At 37.1% G+C, this 22,875-nt stretch overlaps 1 protein-coding gene and 1 long non-coding RNA gene across 7 annotated transcripts in view; one reads left to right on the top strand and one right to left on the bottom strand.

Moving 5' to 3' along the window:
• The window catches only part of RNF13 (ring finger protein 13), a 140,740-nt gene that overhangs the window by 100,054 nt on the left and 17,811 nt on the right, over nt 1-22,875 (bottom strand). For all 6 annotated transcript variants that reach the window (XM_084990059.1, XM_003358608.6, XM_084990060.1 and 3 more), the window contains exons 2-3: nt 15,927-16,056; nt 7,945-8,025 (exon numbers count right to left, since the gene is read on the bottom strand). Coding sequence is in view for 4 of the 6 variants with exons in the window: in XM_003358608.6 (XP_003358656.2) it covers nt 7,945-8,025; nt 15,927-16,040 (195 nt within the window). In the remaining 2 variants the exon portion in view is untranslated. The remainder of the gene's footprint in view (nt 1-7,944; nt 8,026-15,926; nt 16,057-22,875) is intronic.
• LOC146397531 (uncharacterized) lies at nt 1,207-7,409 on the top strand. Its single transcript, XR_014824194.1, has 2 exons — nt 1,207-4,082; nt 4,391-7,409. It is a non-coding gene; the product is annotated as an uncharacterized LOC146397531 (long non-coding RNA).

The raw sequence follows: 22,875 nt of genomic DNA, 5'->3' as shown, positions 1-22,875 counted from the left end.
TCATATACGTTTCCATTGTGCCACAATGGGAACACTTCCCATGTATTGTTTCCAGGCCCTCCCCTTTATGCTCTCTTCCTGCATCCCCACTTTTAAATGATAAATTGTCATAATAAAATAATTCATTATTTCCTACATCTAGTGAGATTCTATATTCCTTGGATTCAGTAATAAATGAATGAGCAATCATCACCTTTGAAACTAACAGGAAAAGGTTCATTTTAGAAGCTCAAAAGTCACTGGAGAAGCATTCTCTGAATACGATCTAAGTTTGTGCACTTGAAAATGTCTTTATATTTTAGAATTCTTATTTTATGTATAGCCAAGTCTGATGGACTTGGAGAATAGACTTGCGGTTGCCAAGGGGGAGGGAGCGGGATGGATTGGGAATATGGGGTTAACAGATGCAGACTATTGCCTTTGGAATAGATAAGCAATGAGATCCTGCTGTGTAGCACTGGGAACTATATCTAATCATTTATGATGGAGTATAATAATGTGAGAAAAAATAATGTATACATGTATGTGTAACTGGGTCACCAAGCTGTACAGAAGAAAATTGACACAACACTGTAAACCAGCTATCATGGAAAAATAAAAATCATATGTATAGTCAAGCGGTTTTACTCTATTTTGCTGGTATTATGTCCTTATTGTTTCTTTGAAAAGGAAATTATGACCTCTGTTTTAGTCTACATATTGAACATGACACTGCAATAGTTCATAGTTCCTAGGAGTGAGGAGGTCAAACACATTCAGCCTCAACCAAGATTTCTTCATATCACAAAACTGTCTGGAAGAGAAAATATAGTAGCTGGTATTGAGCATCTTCCCTACAACAACAACAACAAAAAAAGGAAGTCCCACAAATAAGGCATCCAAATAACCACATTTCCTTGCAATATTTGCAGTTTCCTACGAAGGAAAAAAACAAAAAATCTCAAGACTTTGCATTAAACAAAACCATTTATTTTTAAATAATCCTAAAATTAACTAATAATTTTCAAATAAGTCCAGCTTGTGAAAAATAAACTGGTGATGATGACAAAGGGCACTAATTCAAGAATAATGATGACTTACTTCACTTAGAATAATTTCCAGGTCTATGTGGAATCTAAAAAAGAACTTACAAAACAGACTCACAGACTTTGAAACCAAATTCATGGTTACCAAAGGGGAAATATGGGGTGGGAGGGATATATTAGTGGGTTGGGATTGACATCTTTATATTACCATATATAAACAGATAGGCAACAAGGACCTACTGTACAGCACAAGGTTATCTACTCAGTACTGAGTAATAACCTATATGGGAAAAGAATCTGAAACGGCACAGATACATGCATATGTGTAACTGATCTATTTGGCTGTACACCTGAAACACAACTTTTTATGTCAACTATACTCCTACAAAATATATTTTAAAAAGAAAAGAATGATGAAGAAAAATAAATCTACCATATAAATAAAACCCTTTGTTTACAACTTTGTTCTATACATTGAGAGTAATAGGCAAAGACAAATCTCCATCCCTTGACCTTCATCCTCTAGGTCTTCTCCTCATCAACATAAACAACAGGCTGAATACCAGATTACAAAAACAATGTACACAACTATCACAGTAAATCTAGCCCAAAAGGTGTAATGCTAAAAACAAGATTTGCTATTGATAGGAATACTTGGAAAATCTGATATTAGGCTTACTTATCAGAGAGAAAACTTGGTTTGAATGTTTAATAATCATTATTATCTCCTCTACTTATCAAGGGATTTCTTAAAAGTAAGGAAAACCTAGGAGTTTCCATTGTGGCTCAGTGGTTAACGAATCTGACTAGGAACCATGAGGTTGAGGGTTCCATCCCTGCCCTCACTCAGTGGGTTAAGGCTCTGGCATTGTTGTGAGCTGTGGTGTAGGTCGCAGAAGTGGCTCAGATCCCGAGTTGCTGTGGCTATGGCATAGGCTGGAGGCTACAGCTCCGATTAAACCCCTAGCCTGGGAACCTCCATATGCCATGGGTGCAGCCCTAGAAAAGGCAAAAGACAAAAAAAAAAAAAAAAAAAAGTATAAAAACCTAGAAAAGCTTGATCCCATTGCAGCCTTCAATGTATAACCAAATTATTCCAATAATACTGATAATAGAGAATCTAGCAAGAAACGTTGCTAGCATTACAAATCTACATGTAAAATTTTGGAGTTCCTATCATGGCACAGTGGTTAACGAATCTGACTAGGAACCAATGAGGTTGCGGGTTCGGTCCCTGCCCTTGCTCAGTGGGTTAACGATCCGGCGTTGCCGTGAGCTGTGGTGTAGGTTGCAGATGCGGCTCGGATCCTGCATTGCTGTGCCTCTGGCGTAGGCCAGTGGCTACAGCTCTGATTCGACCCCTAGCCTGGGAACCTCCATATGCCGCGGGAGCGGCCCAAAGAAATAGCAAAAAAAAGACAAAAAAACAAAAAAAAACAAATCTACATGTAAAATTTTGACTATGGAATAATGATGTTTTAGTAGTTGGTTATTCATTTCAAAAAGGTAAAAACAGAGGCCTACTTAACACTATACAATAATTCCAGATAGATTAAAAGACCTCCCAAACATAGGGTAGGGCCCATGGGAAAATTTTACAAATTGTGGGGTAAACAGAGGAAAATATTTCAAGATCTCAGTGTAGGGAAGGATTACTTAAAAGTTACAGAAAATGCAAAACATCAAAAACAATCTCTACATTAAAATTTAAACTAAAGAATAAATTAAAAGGCAATTTAAAGTTAAAAAGCAAGCAGAAAGAAGAATATATTTATAAGGCAATATAACTAAGGGATCAGTGTCTAGATTTCTACAAATCAATATTTTAAAAAGTAACAAACCAATATAAAAATGGGTAAAAAAAAATTTAAAAAGAAGACGACAATTCAGGGGTTCCATTGTGGCTTAACAGAAACAATCTGACTAGTATCCATGAGGACTCAGGTTTGATCCCTGGCCCTGCTCAGTGGGTTAAAGATCCAGTGTTGCCATGAGCTGTGGTGTAGGTCACAGAAGTGGCTTGGATCCGGAGCAGCTACAGCTCCAATTCAACCACCAGCCTGGGAACCTCCATATGCCGTGGGTGCAGCCCTAAAAAAACCAAAAAAAAAGGACAATTTGGACTAAAAGAAATCTGCTTAACTAATAATCCTATAAAAAGATATTTGATCTCACTAATAATCCAGGAAGTCCCAAGTAAAGGTCATAAAATACCACTTTATATTGGTTGGAAAACATTTAATTCCTTTTTCTTTTTCTTTTTTTTTTTTTTTTTTTGTCTTTTTAGGGCCACACCTGCAGCATAAGTTCTCATGCTAAGGATCAAATCGGAGCTACAGGTGCCAGCCTACACCACAACCACAACCACAGCCACAGCCACGCAGGATCCAAGCCACATCTGCAGCCTATACCACAGCTCAGGGCAACATGAGATCCTTAACCCACCAAGTGAGGCCAGTGATCAAACATGAGTCTTCATGGTTACTAGTTGGGTTCATTACCGCTAAGCCACAATAGGAACTCTGGAAAACATTTATTTCTGTCAATACCAAGTCCTGACAAGGATGTGACAAAAGAGTTACATTTACATGGAAATTTCCTTTAGTGAGGGAGTTACAGCCCTTCTGAAGTGTCTAATGGGGACTCTCAATAATGAACTCCTTGTGAGTACCTAACTCTGGACAATGACCACACCATAAGATATTTCATTGCCAGGTCTCTGATAAGGTTTTTAGACTTAAAGGAACATACTGATGTCATATAGCTATCCTTTTGATCTGAGGCACAGACACAGTCTAGGGAAAAAAAAAAAAATTCTGGAAAAGGTACCAGCCAAGACAGCCAATTAAAAATTAAAATATGTGACTGAAAACAGCTTCCCCCCAGGTAAAAATACTAAATCCTTCCTTTAAAACTTCTACAACACTAACATGCCATATTTTAATCCATGCAAGATTCACATTTTTACATTAACATTCAAATATCTAAAATTTGCTTTGATTTTCTGATTTTCCTATACTTGAATATTTTAAAAATTGGCACAGGAGGATAGAAAAAGTCTTTAGGAGTTCCCGTCGTGGCGCAGTGGTTAACGAATCCGACTAGGAACCATGAGGCTGCGGGTTCGATCCCTGCCCTTGCTCAGTGGGTCAAGGTTCCGGCGTTGCCGTGAGCTGTGGTGTAGGTCACAGACGCGGCTCGGATCCTGCGTTGCTGTGGCTCTGGCGTAGGCTGGCAGCTACAGCTCCGATTCGACCTCTAGCCCGGGAACCTCCATATGCCGCAGGAGCGGCCCAAGAAATGGCAAAAAGACAAAAAAAAAAAAAAAAAAAAAAAAAAAAAAAAAAAAAAAAAAAAAGAAAAAGTCTTTAAATACTATTAGCTTAATATCAGGGCATATGTAATTGAAATGGAAACACAGAATTTCAACTGATATGTGTTATACAATATACATCTGATCTCTCATAAATGGTGGAATCCAGTGATACTATAAAATCTATCGAATATAGAACATAAGCCTACAAAAACTATTCCAACTAAATATTCTGGGAAAAGTTAAAAAACAAAAATATTTCTCAGCCATGTCTCTTACTATATTTTTAATTAACTTGGGTATACTTTTAACTCATTCATTTAATTAGTTTTATAGACACTACACTACAGTGAGCCACTCCCACTTCATCATCATGATGTCCTCCTTGTAAACAATATCAAGCAGGCGAGCATCTTTGAATTCTGATTCTGGGCAATGGCAAACCAGTCATGCAAATATAAAAGCCATCTACAATGATCCAATAGTTTGTTAGAATACTCTCTTTACTGTCACTGTATTTCACCTTTGGGCTTGTCCTATATTGTCACAGTACAAAAGCAGGCAGATACTTAACATTTTTTCTCAGACAGTGATAAATCAATTTCTCAAAATTCCTTTTAAATGTAAACTAAATTTATAATAACACAGAGGAACACGAATAAGACTGGTTAGCAGGAGATAATGGACCTCATTAAAACAAGCTTACTAAGCAGAAAGGTTCTTCAGTGAAAAGGGATGGTCTGAATCCTTAGGCTTAAAGGAAGAAAGGCTGCCAGCTTAAAATCGCTCATAATCAGAGAAATGCAAATTAAAATAATACTTTTTGCCTAACAGACAAAAGCTAAAAAGATGGCGAATATCCACTGTTGGCAAGGATATAGGGAAATGGGTGTTCTCATACACCATTAAAGGGAATAAATCAGGATAGCCATTTGGAAAGGTAATTTAGTGTATCTAAGAAAATTTTAGATATACATACCAAAGGACTCATCCATGATACTTTCAAACCTCTATCCTAGAGAAATAACTGAACTTTGGATAAGAAACCAAAATATCTGTTAATAGTAAGCGACTAATAGTAAAATGACTATGGTCATTCATATTACAGAATACAATGCAGTGCTTAATAGGAACATGCTAGATCTATAGGCACAGCTGTGGAAAGATCTCTAAGACAAAATGCTAATGTGGGGAAGTGGGGGAGTCAAATGCAAACTAACACTGTAGTGGTTATCTTTCATTCACAGTGCCCAAATTTGCTGAAACCACTATGAATCCCACCTTCACAAAGCAGACTAAAACAACAAAAATAACAACAACAACGAAAATGGTATCACTAGCCTCCCTCATAGCTAGGTATTTCATTAAAGTATATGGCTAGTAACTACGTGGCCTAGAATCTGTCAATTAGAAAAATCAAAGCGTTAGATCTGAAGAAACAGTTTGGCAAATGGTATCTCTGATTAGCTTGGTAACAACAGAGATGGACTGTTTTGAGGTAAGACCACAGAGGCTTCCTGCTCAGAGAAGTGTTTCTCTCTGGGAGTCAGTGGCTGCCATCAATCTTTCATCAAGCCAGTTCTACAAGGTGTTTCTGGGTTTTATTCCTGAAACAGTCTGGAAACTGCTTCCCAGGCTATGATACTCTGAACATTTTTATCCCTTCATAAATCCCTTTCTGGATAAATTAGCTAGAATGGATTCCATTAAAAAATTAAAAAACCTTCCATATACACAAATGATAACCATTTGTGAGCTTTACAAGTTCATAAATTTATGAACTAAAAAGTATTACATATTCAGAAATGAATCTGAAGGCCATTAAAAGCATATAACATCCTGATCCTGAACTCCAAAGAGGAAAGTGGAATTGATAGGTACAGGTGAGAAAGAGGTACAGGAAGCTGTTTCTTTTTCCCTCTGTATACTTTCTTCTGTTTAAATATTTTTATAAAAGAGATACAATGTTGATTTTTAATCATTTAAAATATTTAAAAAATTAAAAACTGATTATGTCCCTCCTAGAGATGCCTGTCATCCTAACTGAGAACAATAGTTTTATGGTACTTAAAAAGGAATTTTAAGAAAGTTAAAACAAAAAACGAACAAAAAAGTTAAAACACACTGAAAACACTCTGTGGTGTGTTTTCATTGTCATGAAAACACAATTTCATATATTATTACTTACATAACATAAAACCCTTTTATTATCTTGGAATAGGGAAGGACTTTCTAAGCATGACTCCAGAAATAAAAGGGAAAGATAATGTTTTAACTATATACAAAGCTTCTGAAAGCTTAAAGTAAAAAGATGAAGGACAAACTGAGAAAAATGATCTAAAGCATATATGGCAAACAACAGACTGAAGCTATCAATATATAAAGTATTCTTACAAATCAATAAGAATGGACATCTTAATTTAAAAATGGACAAAGAGCATTAATAGGCAACTCATATTCACAAAGACACACACACAATGGACAAAAAACATAAAGATGTTCAATGTCGTTAAATTTTTTTATCAATTAACAAAAATTTTATAATATCTAGTATCAAAGAAGATATGGGAAAAAGGACAGTCTCACACACTATTGGTGGGATTCTATATTGTCAAAAACTTTTGAAGGGCAACCTGGACTATATAACATCATTTTAAACATGTGTTCCATAAACAAAGCAACTCTACTTTTTGGAAATGTATCTTACGTAAATAAATAGAAAAATACGCAAAAATGATGTTTATTGCAACACTGGACAAAAAAAAAAAAAAAAAAAAAAAACTAGACAAATTAAATATAAACTGTAAAAAAATTAAACAAATCAATGTTTAAAAAAGTATTTCATACGGAGTTCCCGTCTTGGTGCATCGGAAACGAATCCAACTAGGAACCACAAGGTTGCAGGTTCGACCCCTGGTCTCGTTCAGTGGGTTAAGGAACCAACATTGCCGTGTGCTGTGGTGTAGGTCGCAGACATGGCTCAGATCCTGCATTGCTGTAGCTCTGGCGTACGCCAGCAGCTGTAGCTCTGATTGGACCTCTAGCCTGGGAACCTCCATATGCCACAAGTGCGGCCCTAAAAAGAACAAAAAAAAGAAAAGAAAAAGTATTTCATGATGTTACAAAACCATGCAGCCACTACAAAATAAAAATGTAGATCCTTGTCCACTGGCATGAAAAGACGTTTTAGACAGACAGTCAAGTGAAAAGAGCAGGTAACCATGTGGCATGTTTCTATTAGAGGTAAATATAGATTCAACACATATGTACATAATATATGTGTATATACATATTGCACATGCATATATATGTATATATACATACACACACACATGTACATTTACATACACAGTACATATTCTAGAAAACAGGTCTGAAATACACAAAAAATGTTAATAGCAGCTAGTTCAGAATAATACAATCATAGGTGATCTTACTTTCCTCTTCATACCGTTTGAATAGCCTTAACCCTTTAAAAATGAATATGTATAGGTTTTTATGATAAATAATAGGAAGAAATATTTTAATTCTTTAAACAAATAAAGAGCAATAAAAATTAAATTATTAAATATCCTATGCCTTTACCATATGTTACTATTTTCTTACCTTTAAACCTTCAGCCGGAAGTCTATAACCAAATCTTGCTGGAAGGTCATCAAATGTCTGAGATGCATTTTCAAAATTATACTAAATATAAAATTAAAAACAATCAAGTTACAACCAATGTACACATAACATTAAAAACAAAAAGTCTGTTAAACCATTAAGTTGTCATTTCTACAATTCTGATTTACTATCACAGTTTATCACAATAAAATCAACTTTGTAAATGCACATTCACTAAAATAGAAAGGAACATATACAATTTACTACATATACAAGTGCTTAAGCTGGATTCTGATTTCATGTAATTATTATTAAACATCAGCAATAATTCTATAACATTAAACCACCTACTGTTTTCTCTGAGTTTTTCCCCACAGACAAAAAATTCCCTAGCAAAGTTTTCTAGACAGATAATTTTTCAGCAAGAGTTCCATTTTATTTTCTCTGTATTTTAAGGGTCTGATTTAATAGAAGAGATTTACAGGATTTCTCACTCTAGCCATGAAAGATGCCTTTTCCCCAGAGAAAGGAGTACCAAATTACATTCTTAAAGCGCTTCCATTTTTCAAGTAATCTGAACATTTTTATCTAGTCTGAACAATGAAAGGACTAAACTCAATGAAATATATACATATAGAGAGCTGAAGGTATTCAAACTCTTTAACAACCTTCCCCTTCCTTAAATAGATAGAGATTCCTACAATATGTATCAGTCCTATATCAAAACAGAACCAGGGAGTTCCCATCATGGCGCAGTGGTTAACGAATCCGACTACAAACCATGAAGTTGCGGATTCCATCCCTGGCCTTGCTCAGTGGGTTAAGGATCTGGCATTGCCGTGAGCTGTGGTGTAGGTCACAGACGCGGCTCGGATCCTGTGTTGCTGTGGCTGTGGTGTAGGCCAGTGGCTACAGCTCCAATTAGACCCCTAGCCTGAGAACCTCCATATGCTGCAGAAGTGGCCCTAGAAAAGGCAAAAAGACAAAAAAGACAGAGAGAAAAAAAAAAAAAAAAAAAACAGAACCAGTTTCCACATCGTAGTGGTTATCATGTTCACCTCACACAATACAGAACAAAACAAAACAAGGATCTGCTGTGCTTTTAGAAGATAACAGTAATAACTGTGAAGTGTGCTCACTGCATTATTTAAGATGCTATATTTAATGTGCTTTAAATAAGAAAACAAGATAAATAAGGAAGATAGATGAAACTAAGCAAAGATAGTACACAGGTAACTTTTGAAACACAGGTGCAATTTATACAATGTATTAGGCTTTAAGACAGTTGTTCCTAAACTGTAGGCAAAACAGAAAAAATTGAAGACGTTTGTTCTGAATATAGATTATAAGGAACAAAGCAAGATTGTTATGTGTAGACAGCAGAAGCTGGAAAGATGAAGCAAACCTTAAACATTTACAAAGCATGGATTAGGTGACACATCCAGATTGATAGCTATTATCCCTAAATCAAACACCCACTGGTGATCTTCATTGTAGCTTCAATGAGTCATCTGCCAGAGACCACAGATAAATAGCCCTGCAGGTTAACAGCAAATTATAGCTGTGTTCAGATGTAAACACCTCAAGTCTCTCAAGACTCTTCTCAAGGGCAAGCAAATATTTGATCCGGACACCTTCCATCTGTCAGGTCCCCTCGCTTATTACCCCTAACTCAGGTTCTGGTAGCCACACTGTCACCAGGGAAAGGTGATGCAGCACAGAGAGAGACTGGACAAACTAATGGGAAACACAGGATTATTTTTTCTTTTTTCTTTTTATGGACACATCTGCAGTATCTGGAAGTTCCCAGGTTAGGGGTGGAATTGGAGCTACAGCTTTAAGCCTACACCACAGCCACAGCAACATCAGTCTGAGCCACATCTGCGCCCTGTGCCACAGCTTGCAGCAACTCCCGATCCTTAGCCCACTGAACGAGGCCAGGGATTGAACCCGCATCCTCACAGACACTATGATAAGTTAACCTGCAGAGCACAACAGGAACTCCATAACATACCCATCTTTTACCTATGCTTCTCACTATATGTTTGTAAATAATTCAATAAATTATGCAATTCAAGCATACAAATTTGATGACTGAACCTATCCATTCTGTTACCTTTGAGATAATCAGCCTGGCAGTATACTTAGAGACCAGTGCTGCTTCAGAGTAATTTTCTACTTTAAAAATATTTCATATTCACAGAGTGCTCTATGGTTTACAAATTGCTTTAGAATCATGAAGTAGCTTTTAAATCCATTATCACAATGTATCATTTAACCTCTTGATTAAAACATCTTTCTTTGATTTACTTAAATTATGATCCATTTTGAACTTAGGAAAGTCATTTAACTCCTCCAAGGCCAAAGACACTAAAATAAACTGACCTAGATCAACACAGATAAACCAAAGAAAAATAAAAATGTGTACAGGCAATACTTTTTAAAATGTACTTTTAAAATCAGGAAATGGAAAATCTACAACGGTACTAAAATATTCTTTTATCACTTCCCATTACTGAGGAGTTTCACTTTTTGGCTAGAATTTCAGAAATAAAATACCTAGTTTGATCTACAATATTTGTTAACACTGAGACTTAGAATAAATTTCGCTATTTAAGGAGACCCATTTTGACACTGCTTTGTCTTTTCCCCAGGAAAGCAACTGTTACTTTGCTCACATTGCCTGTTAGCAATCACACTGTTTAAAAACAAAAAATGTTCCTATCATCAACAAGATAAACAGAATCGTCTTTGGTACAAAAGTGCTTTACTTTTTACAGGGGTGCATAAGGGAGATGCTGCTGCTCATGAAGTTAAAGCACACTCACTGTTAGAATTTTTTTTTTTTTTTTTTTGGTCTTTTTGTCTTTGTTGTTGCTATTTCTTGGGCCGCTCCCGAGGCATATGGAGGTTCCCAGGCCAGGGGTCGAATCGGAGCTGTAGCCACCGGCCTACGCCAGAGCCACAGCAACGCGGGATCCAAGCCGCATCTGCAACCTACACCACAGCTCACGGCAACGCCAGACCGTTAACCCACTGAGCAAGGGCAGGGAGCGAACCCGCAACCTCATGGTTCCTAGTCGGATTCGTTAACCACTGCGCCACAACAGGAACTCCTAGAATTTTTGAAGTAGAAAAATAAAACTACTCCTCTCTAGAATCCCATAAGTGATTACTAAATTACAATTTTAATCTGCTTATTTTGAAAAGGTCTTTTATTTATTTATTTGTTTATTTATTTATTTTGCTTCTGAGGGCCATACCCGTGGCATATGGAGGTTCCCAGGTTAGGGGTTGAATTTCGGAACTACAGCTGCCGGCCTACACCACAGCCACAGCAATGCAGGATCTGAGCCGCATCTGCAACCTACATCACAGTTCACAGCAACCCCAGATCTTTAACCCACTAAGCGAGGCCAAGGATCGAACCCACAACCTCGTGGTTCCTAGTCTGATTCGTTTCCGCTGCACCACAACGGGAACTCTGAAAAGGTCTTTTCTTAACCAGTTCTCCTCCTTGACAGTAGTCTTAACATAAGGTTTAATTCAATTTACTTATTTTTTTTTAGGTTTATTTCAATTTAGAAGGTAACAAATAGCTAACGACAATGGAGCATTTATGACAGCATGCTAAACGCCTAACCGGTATTTACTTATTTAATTCTTATCACAGCCCTATAAAGTCAATCGCTATTATCATCATCCGCACTTTACAGATTGACCACAGAATGAAATACCCTGCTTGAAAATAACTTGCTCTTTTAAATAAAAAGAACCAAGATTCTATTTCAAGTAGTCTGGCCCCAGAGTCCTGGCTCTTAACCCAGTGCCCTACAGTCTCTGCTCCAATCTCATTTTCATAGGTAAACTAACACTTAAGAGATGTTAGGTAATTTGCCCAAGGTCATGGAGCTACAGAGTGGAGAACTGAAATTCAACCCAGATTGGAACTCCTAATGCTGGAGCTCTTAACTACCTTGCTATACAATCCAGTCCATTCACACCACCAACCACTGGTGCTTCTCCCCTATCTCTGATCACTGACCCCAATAAACACCTTCAAAATCTCTCTGACAAATCTCTATAACAGAATCAAAAGGGAGATTAAGAGTAAATGAAAACTTGGTTGTTTTGATTCCCCTGAAACTATGTAAGATGGATACTACTTCTCAACAAGATCATGGCGTTTTAAAGCTAACAAGTCACCTGTAGCCTATGGACCTGAGAATATTCAACATTGATCAGGCAGTCTCAAAAGCATAATGCTCCTGAAATTCTAAAGCTCCATATTTTCAGATATAAACATACATAATTAATAACTTTATATTTCCTTTTTTGTCAAAGAGAAATGATAAGAGATGAAAAGGGAATAAATTAACAATAATCAAAATAGAAATAACAATAATTTAAAGTTCCAAAACACTATTTAGAAAATGTGAGGAGTTCCCGTTGTGGCACAGTGGGTAACAAATCCAACTAGGAATGATGAGGTTGCGGGTTTGATCCTTGGCCTTGCTCAGTGGGTTAAGGATCCAGCATTGCCGTGAGCTGTGTGTAGGCCGAAGACACGGCTCGGATCCCGAGTTGCTGTGGCCGGTGGCTACAGCTCCGATTAGACCCCTAGCCTGGGAACCTCCATATGCCGCAGGAAGCGGCCCTAGAAAAGCTCCTCCCCCCCAAAAAAAAGAAGAAAGAACTAGGTCTCCAAGGAAAAGCTATCAATCAACTCAAATATTTATTGAATTCCTACTGTTTAACTCTTACTAGGTACCAGAAACATAAAGTTTAATAAGGCACAGTCCTGCCTTCCAGGTACTCATGATCTAGGGGGCTTAATGACTAGTCAGCAACACATGACAGAGTAGCATCTCCATAGCTTCTTAGAACTCACCAACTGGTTGGACAAATTCCAAGTCAAGGGAATTAACAATCGAATGGGAGAATTCTACTGCCAAAAATAAAATCATCTGACATGCACATAGCATGACTAAAACTGACTTTATCTTTTCAAAAGCAACATCCCAGTACCTGTCTGAAATGAAACTAGAATCAACCTGATAACCAACTTATTTAAATTTTATTATTACAAGCCCATGTTTCAGGGATATTCTTATTCAAGTAAAAGAAAGAGATAAATTTCCCCGTGCTATACAGTAAATATATCTTTTATCTATTTTAATATAGAGTATTGTGTAACAACCTATATGGGAAAAGAATCTGAAAAGCAATGGATATATGTTTATGTACAACTGATTTACTTTGCTGTCCATATGAAACTAATACAACTTTGTAAGTCAACTATATTCCGAATACATTTAAAAAAAAAAAAAAAAGAACCAATATTTTCAACTCCTTGACTCATTTCCTTTGAATGACTGTGTTACCACATGCAGTTCCTCTGCTGCAATATTCAGTTCCCCTTTTCACCAGTTACAAGACTTAACAACCATTTCCCATGGCTATCCCTGCATTCCTGTAAGCCTCTATCTTCAGTGTCAACACAAAGACCAGATTAAGGCAGCTCTCACAATGACAGTTCCTTCACTAGATGACATCAGCATACATTCCACACCTACCTGCCTGAAACACAGGGAACACTGCTAGCAAGGACTGATTGTTCTTCTATATCTAACATTTTATTCTGTATCTACTTAAAAACAAAACTTAGGCAGTCACATACACTGCTCAAGGAAGTGAGTGAAAGATGATAAAATAATAATTATAATGCAGATAGACAAAACAAAGCATTAACTAGGTGTCAGATATTGTTTAAGTAGTTTACCTTATTTAACCATCAAGGCAACACTTCCATTTACAAACTGAAAAATGGAGTAATTTATAGTGACTAAGTAATTTGATCCATACCACACAGCTGGTTAAGTTGCCAGAGCAGCCCATTGAAAATCATTTAGCCCATCACATAATTAAAACACAGACTAACAATTCACTTCAGAAAAAAGACAGAGATGACAAAGAGTGGCAGATGTTAGAAACAACAGATGGAAAAAAAGAGAGAATGAAAGAAAACAAGAGAAAAGAGAGACAAGGAGAACTTCATTCCTTGATCAGTACATGAACCCTCTACATCATTTCAAAAGGTATCCCAAGACTATTTCAAGGACTTTGGGGCCTAATTTAGACATTTTAATAGCCATGGACTCAGTCCTTAAAGGTTCTACTTCTATATACCAAAAGGATCCAGACTATTCTAGAAAAATGTAATCAACCAGTTCCCTATTAAATAGGGTAACAGAGGGTGAGCAATCTTATAGGGATTAGATGTGTTTGCCATGCCTTCAAAAAGCTATGGTATATGAAACCAACCTGGCTCTCTCAAGTTCTACAATGATTCTAGACCCTTCTACAAGTCCCATATTGTGAAGAAGCACAGGTGAGGATCACATTAAGCTTTGGTCAACAACAATTCTGGCCCTTCTATTTCTCACCTAATGCCATTAAGTAAATCACATGCACCAGAAGGAAAAATCAATAAATCCTTAGATAATGCCTCGAGTACAGGCGTACACACATACACACACATTACAGATACAGACACAGTTAATTCTTCTTTTCTAGCTTCGCAGAAATGAGAAATAGGAAATGCACTTCTTAGTGTAGAAGACAATAGGTCAGGAGACTAGAAAGGACTACTAAGGTTATGAAGAGCAACCCCTCTTCTCTAAAAACTTTTCTATCAAAGATAACATTATCCTTCTCTTATGACTCATTAATATTAACTCTAGGTTGAAATTTTCTATGGACATCTTGCACAATTTTTTAAAATATCACTATCAGGAGTTCCCACCGTGGCTCAGTGGTTAACGAATCCGACTAGGAACCATGAGGTTGCAGGTTCGATCCCTGGCCTTGCTCAGTGGGTTAAGGATCTGGTGTTGCCATGAGCTCTGGTGTAGGTTGCAGACGAGGCTCAGATCCCGAGTTGCCATGGCTGTGGCGTAGGCCAGCAGCTACTGCTCCGATTAGACCCCTAGCCTGGGAAACTCCATATGCCACAGATGTTGCCCTAAAAAGACAAAAACAAAAATGAAAAATAATATATCACTATCAAAGTCATTCCATATACACTAATTACCAAAAAAACCCAGTAAGATTCTAAATAAACACATAGCATGTAGATATATATGTACATGGCACTCAAGAGTGCACAGTTCTCTTGCGGCACAAGAGATTAAGGATCTGGCATTGTCGGAGTTCCCATCGTGGCGCAGTGGTTAACAAATCCGACTAGGAACTATGAGGTTTCGGGTTTGATCCCTGGCCTTGCTCAGTGGGTAAGGATCCGGTGTTGCCATGAGCTGTGGTGTGGGTTTCAGACGCGGCTCAGATCCTGCATTGCTGTGACTCTGGCGTAGGCCGGCGGCTACAGCTCCGATTAGACACCAAGCCTGGAACCTCCATATGCCAAGGGAGCGGCCCTAGAAAAGGCAAAAAGACAAAAAAAAAAAAAAAAAGGATCTGGCATTGTCACAGAAAAAGCAGTTTGGGTCCCCACCATGGTGAGGGTTCATCCCTCACCTGGGAACTTCCACATGCTGCGGGACCATCACAAAAACAAAAAAGAGCACACACGCACTCAGAAGCAACAACATTTATCAGGTACTTATTGTACATGAGATCTTATATTAGAGATCAAGCAATAAAAAAATTAACAAAGTCCCCCTCTTTCAAGTAATAACTATGTGTATACAAGTCTGTATGTTCAATTCTATTACTTTGTTATTGTATAACATTCCGTCATTTAGGACCTTTTTTTCAAGTTTTTCTTTAAGAGATGCTTTTACACATGAATAAATATTACTATTTAAGTATAACCTTTACTGGGGGGTGGCGGGATATACTTGGGTTATGGGATGGAAATCCTGTGAAACTGGATTGTTATGATCATTATACAACTACAGATGTGACAAAATTCATTTGAGTAATAATAAATAAATAAATAAATAAATATAACCTTTACTTACTGCTAAAACGTCTGCTTCTACAGGCAGTAGGTTTAAGAATGCAAAGAGCTGGACAGTCAAGATGGTATAGACTTGTGTGGCCGACAGCATGAGCATCCCTATGGAGAGCAGCATCTCGCTTTAAAATCACCTGGAAGACAAGCAGATGAATAACAATAAATTCTGGTACTTTGTTCCTGAAAATAAGTTATTTGATGTATTAATTCCTGATGCCCAAAAATCTGTTTTAACTATGAACATGGATTTAATACAAAAACTAATTTTTCTTTCAAAAGCATAAGAGTTTACATAGATTTGGATATTTAGATAAACACCCTATGTTAGTCAACACCTACATAACTCATGGGGATTTAAGTCCAGTGTTGTAACTATGAAATAAAGATCCTCTCACAGTTCTCAGTTTATACCATGAATCAAGTAGCAACTCAATTATTGGAAAAAACTAGGTTTCAATCAAAATAATGATTTAAAAACATGTAGCACCTTTGATTTAATTTTTTCTTTTTTCTTTTTAGGGCCACTACTGTGGCACATGGAAGTTCCCAAGCTAGAGGTCGAATGGTAGCTACAACTGCCAGCCACAGCCACAGCAATGCAGGATCCAAGCCAAGTCTTCGACCTAGACCACAGCTCACGGCAACGCTAGATCCTTAACCCACTAAGAGAGGCCGGGGATTAAACTCACATCCTCATGGATATTAGTTAGATTCATTTCCACTGCGCCATAAGGGGAACTCCTAAAGTTTTTTACAATCTTAAAGAATTTTGATAATTTTAAAATTTGTAAATGTACTTATCTATTCTGGAATACTGTACCACACTAGAGAATATTTTTTAAAAATAACCATTTATTGGAGTTCCCATCATGGCACAGCGGAAATGAATCCGACTAGGAACCATGAGGTTGCGGGTTAAGGTATAGGCTGCAGACAAGGCTCAGATCCTGTGTCGCTGCAGCTGTGGTGTAGGCCAGCACCTGTAGCTCCGACTGGACCCTTAGCCTGGGAACCTCCATATGCCACACGTGCAGCCCTAAAAAAGCAAAAAGAAAAAAAAAAAAAAAAGCCATTTATTATAAAGTAATACTTTTTGCCCTTTCCCTTCTAATAGTGTACGTATCTTTTTGCCTCTCTACATCCTAAATGGCAGTAGCGCAATCACCTCCACAACCATATCTAATTCTCTATGTGAGTCCTCATCTTACAGCAAAAGATACCATGAAAGGACTAAATGTCAATTAAGTACCAAAATTTACATTGGTAAGCCTTAACCAACTGTACAACATATTTTTTTAAATGGAAAGAATGAAGTCTGTGAAGACAGAGGCCTTTATAATGAATTATTTCATTAAATGTCACAAACTCATGTAATTTTGATAGTAATTGCTGTTGGTAAGGCTCTGAACTTAAGAGACTACCAAACAGACTCAAACTCTGACTCTTTGACACACACTGAAAGAGAAATACCCTTCAATAATTACTGAACTACCATGTTATAAAGACCTTAATATCAGAGGTGAAATAAAAGTGAAAATACACTAAATGTACAGATTTGATCCACAGAGACAGACAGTAAATTTGTGGTTGCCTGGAGATTGGGGTAAGACAAAGGGAGAGAGGTGGACCAGAAAGGAATGAGGAATGATTGCTCATGGATATGGAGTTTCTTTTCAGGATGATGAAAATGTTCTAAAGTTAGATTGTGGTAATGGTTATATAACTCCATAAATATACTAAAAAATCACTACACTTTTCACTTTAAATAGGTAAATCTTATGGTATATTATATCTCAAAAAAGCTTTTTAAAAATGCATAGACTTGTTATATTAGTTTCTGAGCTAAAATAAATTTTAGAACATACCTCTGCAGAAAAAAGAGTTAACACAGCAGCCTTGAGACTGCTATCCTTAGGAAGACCTGCTTACAAGGTTGGCCCTTTGCTGGCATCTGAGAACTTAGATTTGAGGGTTCCCATCATTCCTGGATAAGAAATGCTCATTGTGCTTACATTCTGCACACAATGTGGTTTACACTGAACACCTACTTCCTTTTTGGTATATGCTAGGTGGAGAGTACCCACCTCTGGACGAGCCCCCAGCATAAACCCGGGGCACTGAATCACTCATGAGCTTTCCTGGTAGACATTTCACATGTATTGTCATAACTCACTGCTGAGAAATTAAGTATGTCCTTTGTGACTCCACTGTGAGAGGACTCTTCAAAGCTTATAGTTGGTTTCCTCTGGGCTTTATTCCATGTACCTTTTCCCTTTGCTGATTTTGCTCTGTACACTTTCACTGTAATACATTATCGCGCTAAGTACAATCATATGCTGAGTCCTACAAGTCCTCCTAGTGATTCATGGAACTTTGCAGGGTGGTCTTGGGGACCTCCAACATAACGCCATTAGACAATTTCTGGGTAGAAATCACAGCATGAAAACATACAAATCGAAGTTCCTGTCATGGCATTGCCATGAGCCGTGGTGTAGGTCACAGATGCGGCTTGGATCTGGTGTTGCTGTGGCTGTGGTGGAGGCCGGCAGCTGTTGCTCCAATTTGATCCTAGCCTGGGAAATTCCATATGCCGTAGGTGCAGCCCTAAAAAGCAAAAAAAAAAATTAATAAATTAAAAGAAATTAAATCCTCCTGCCGCCCCCAAAAAAGAGTAATTAACATTAAATCTAGGAAAAGATCATATTGGGGTTCATTATACTGTTTCTCTACTTTTCTGTATGTTTGATAATTTGTATACTTTTTTTTAAGCAGTGAATAAGTAATTGTTTTAACTCTTCAGTGATTTTTTTAGAAGGATTTCAGTGTCATTTTTCTAAATTGTGGTGTAACATACAAACATAAAATTTACCATTTTAAACATTTTTAACTGTAAAGTTTAGTGACACTAACAGCATTCGAATTGTTGTACAACTATCACCACCATCCATCTCCAGAACTTTTCCATCATCCCAAACTGGAACTCTGTTTCCACTAAATACTAATTTTCCATTCCCCGCCCCTCAAGCCCCCAGGCAACCACTATTTTACTTTCTGTCTCTATGAATTTGACTGTTCTAGGTAACATGATATAAGTGGAATCACTTTTTGTCCATTTATGTCTGGCTTATTTCACTTAATTAGCATGTCTTTAAGACTCATCCATAATGTAGCATATGTCAAAATTTCCTTCTTTTTGAAGGCTGGATATATTCCATGATAGGTACTTAACACATTTTGTTTATCTATTTATCCATCAATGGATGCTCTGGTAGCTTCCACCTTTTGGCTACTGTGAACAAGGGTGCAGAAATATCTATTTGAGTTTCTGCTTTCATTTCTTTTGTGTATATACCCAGAAGTGGAATTGCTAGATCATACAGTAATTTTTTAATTTTTTTAAGGAATCATCGTATCATTTTCCACAACATTTGCACCATTTTACATTCCTGCCAGGAACACACAGGGTTCCAACTTCTTCATATCCTTATCAATGTTTTATTTTCTGTTTGCTTGGTAATAGTCACCCTAAAGGGTATAAAGTGCTATCTCTCATTGTGGCTTGATTTGCTCTTCTCTTATGACTGGTGATGTGGAGCATCTTTTCAGATGATTGTCAAACTTTTGTATAATACCTTCACTGGAGAAGTAATTATTCAAATCTTTGTCCATTTTATAAAAATTGAAGTATAGCTGATATATAGCATCAGTTTCAAGTGTATAGCTAAATGATTCATATATACATACAAATTTTTCTCATTCTTTTCCAGTATATGTAATTATATATTACAAGATATTGAATACAGTTCCCTATGCTATACAACAGGACTTTGTTGTTTATCTATTTTATATATAGTAGTGTGTATCTGTTAATCCCAAGCTCCTATTTATCCCTCCCCCCTTCCCAATTTGGCAACTATAAATTTGTTTTCTTATGTCTTTGAATCTGTTTCTGTTTTGTAAATAAGTTCATTTGTTTATTTATTTATTTATTTTTGCTTTTTTAGGGCCACACCTTCAGCATATGGAAGTTCCACAGTTACAGTCAAATCAGAGTTACAGCTGCTTGGCTGACACCACAGCCACAGCAACACAGGGTCTGGACCACATCTGCGACCTACACCACAGCTCACAGCAATGCCAGAGCTTTAACCCACTAAGTGAAGCCAGGGATCAAATTCGAATCCTCATGGATACTAGTTGGGTTCATAACCCACTGAGCCACAAGAGGAACTCCTTGTATCATTTTTTTAGATTCCACATACAAAAGATATCATATGACATTTTTCTTTCTCTGACTGACTTCACTCAGTATGATAATCTCTGGGTCCATCCATGTTAGTTACAATAGGTATTATTTCATTATTTTTTATAGTTGAGTAATATTCCATTGTGTATATATACCACATCTTATCCATTCATCTATTGATAGATACTTAGGTTGCTTCCATGTTTTGTTCTTTGCCCATTTTTTTTTCTTTTTTTGTCTTTTTAGGGCTGCACCAGCAGCATATAGAGGTTCCCAGGCTAGGAGTCAAACCGGAGCTACAGCCACTGGCTGATGCCACAGCCACAGCAACATAAGATCTGAGTCACGTCTGTAAACTACACTACAGCTCACGGCAATGCTGGATCCTTAACCCACTGAGGGAGGCCAGGGATAGAAACTGTGTCCTCATGGATGCTAGTCAGATTCGTTTCTGCTGAGCCATGATGGGAATTCCCATGTCTTTTTTTCTCTTCCTGCTATTAATGTGGCACATTACACAGATTTCTTTTCTTTTCCCCCTGCCCTTTAGGGCCACACCCATGGCACATGGAAGTTCCCAGGCTAGGAGTTGATTTGGTGCTACAACTGCTGGCCTACACCACAGCCAAAGCAACGCACGATCTGGGCCACACCTGCAACCTACACCACAACTCATGACAATGCTGGATCCTTAAAACACTGAACAAGGCCAGGGATCAAACCAGCATCCTCATGGACACTAGTCGGATTTGTTTCCACTGACCACAATGGGAGCTCCTACATGGGTTTCTTTTTATATGTTGAACCACCGTGAATTCTAGGAACTAGCCTCACTATGGATGATGACATTGCTAGTAGTTTGCTGAGGATCTGTGCATCAATATTCGTAAGAAATATTGATCTGTAGCTTTTTTTCTTGCAGTGTTTTTGTCTGGCTTTGATATCAGGTAATAGCGGCCTTATAGAATTAGCTAATAATTACTCCTGCCTCTTTGGCTTTTTGGAAGAGTTAACAAGGATTGATACTATTTCTTCTTTGAATACTTGGAATATTTCAATAGTAAAGTCAACTATTCATCAGATTTTCTCTCTTGGGAGGCTTTTTTTTTTTTTTTTTTGTCTTTTGTCTTTTTTTTGTTGTTGTTGTTGTTGCTATTTTTGGGAGGCTTTTGATTATCAATCTCTTTACAGTCACAGGACTATCATATTTTCTGTTTCTTCAGGATATAGTCTTGGTAGGTTATGTGTTCCTTGGCATTTGTCCATTGCATCTAGGTTATCCGATTTTTTGGTTCTGTAACTGTTTATAGTATTCTTTTATAACCCTTTTTATTTCTGTAAAATCAGTAGTAATGTTCCCTCTTCTGTGTCTAATTTTTGTTAAATCTTCTTTCTTTTGTTCGTCAATACAGCTAAGGGTTTATTAATTTTGTTAATCTGTTCAAAGAACCAACACTTGATTTTGTTAATTTTCTCTTGGCCTTGTGAATTTGAGCACCCTGGCTGATGCATGTCATTGTCCACATGGCTTAAGAGCACAGATGCCAGTTATTCATCCAATGCTGCTCTGGCAATTGCAAAATTTAAAAACTTCCACGCACTACAGTAAATCCTAACCTCATATTTAAATTTGTGACAATACCATGCACCTCAGCTACACAAAATTATATTCTATACTTCATTTTACAGATGGGGATGCATTTAGTAAGTGTTTAAAATCAATATTATTTTCAGGAAACTGCTTTCCAAATAACCTTTAATTCTGAAGATGACTCTCATTCTGACATCAACTAGTTCAGTTCCAAATAACACTCATAAAACAGCTAACCATCTCTATAAGAAAGCCTCTGAATAAGCTGATATTTCACTGGTTCTCAAGCTATTTTTGTGTATCACCCTCATTTCAAAAACTTGACCAAAATACTCTACTACTAAAACAATAGTAATCTTTTTCTAATTTGAAAAAAGATTTAATAATAATTTCATTTTTCTCCATAAATGTATCCTATCCTACAAAACTCATCAAAAGAATATGTACCACAGCAAGCAATAACAAAAAAATACCTAAACAGCTTAACTATTTTCATGCAAAATTTTTAATCGCCAAATCACACTTCATTAAATGGGCTGTTCTTGTTTTTTTTTTTTTTTACAAATGTGCTCATGAATATATATGTTTATTATGCACATATATATATACATACATCTATCTATAGATAGATAGATGGAGTACTATAAAATTTTCTCCAAACAGTATTCTTGATTTAACAAGTGAATATGTCAAGAACTTCATAGCATTCCTTGAAAAGTATAATGAATTCCAAGAGGTCTAATAACTGGGAACTACTAACATATACTACAGATAAGTTAGTTCTCATAAAGCGTGGTTTTTTAATGCTTTTTAAAAAATGATTGGTTGAGGAGTTCCCGTTGTGGTGCAGCAGAAACGAATCTGACTAGTAACCATAGGGTTGCAGATTCAACCCCTGATCTCACTTAGCGGGTTAAAGATCCGGGGTTGCCGTGACCTGTGTGTGGCATAGGTTGCAGACGTGGCTCGAATCTGACATGGCTGTGGCGTGGGCCAGCAGCTACAGCTTCAATTTGACCCCTAAGCTGGGAACCTCCATATGCCACAGGTGCGGCCCTCAAAAAAAAAAAAAAAGATTGGTTGAGATATCATCATGAGCAAAAGTGCTACATCGAA

This window comes from Sus scrofa, chromosome 13 (assembly GCF_054392235.1).
Source record: "Sus scrofa isolate SSC_HxYL_T2T_F1_AM1 chromosome 13, Sscrofa_HxYL_maternal_Yorkshire_Landrace_v2.0, whole genome shotgun sequence".
Classification (NCBI taxonomy): domain Eukaryota; kingdom Metazoa; phylum Chordata; class Mammalia; order Artiodactyla; family Suidae; genus Sus; species Sus scrofa.
This window is presented reverse-complemented; position numbering and strand designations above follow the sequence as displayed.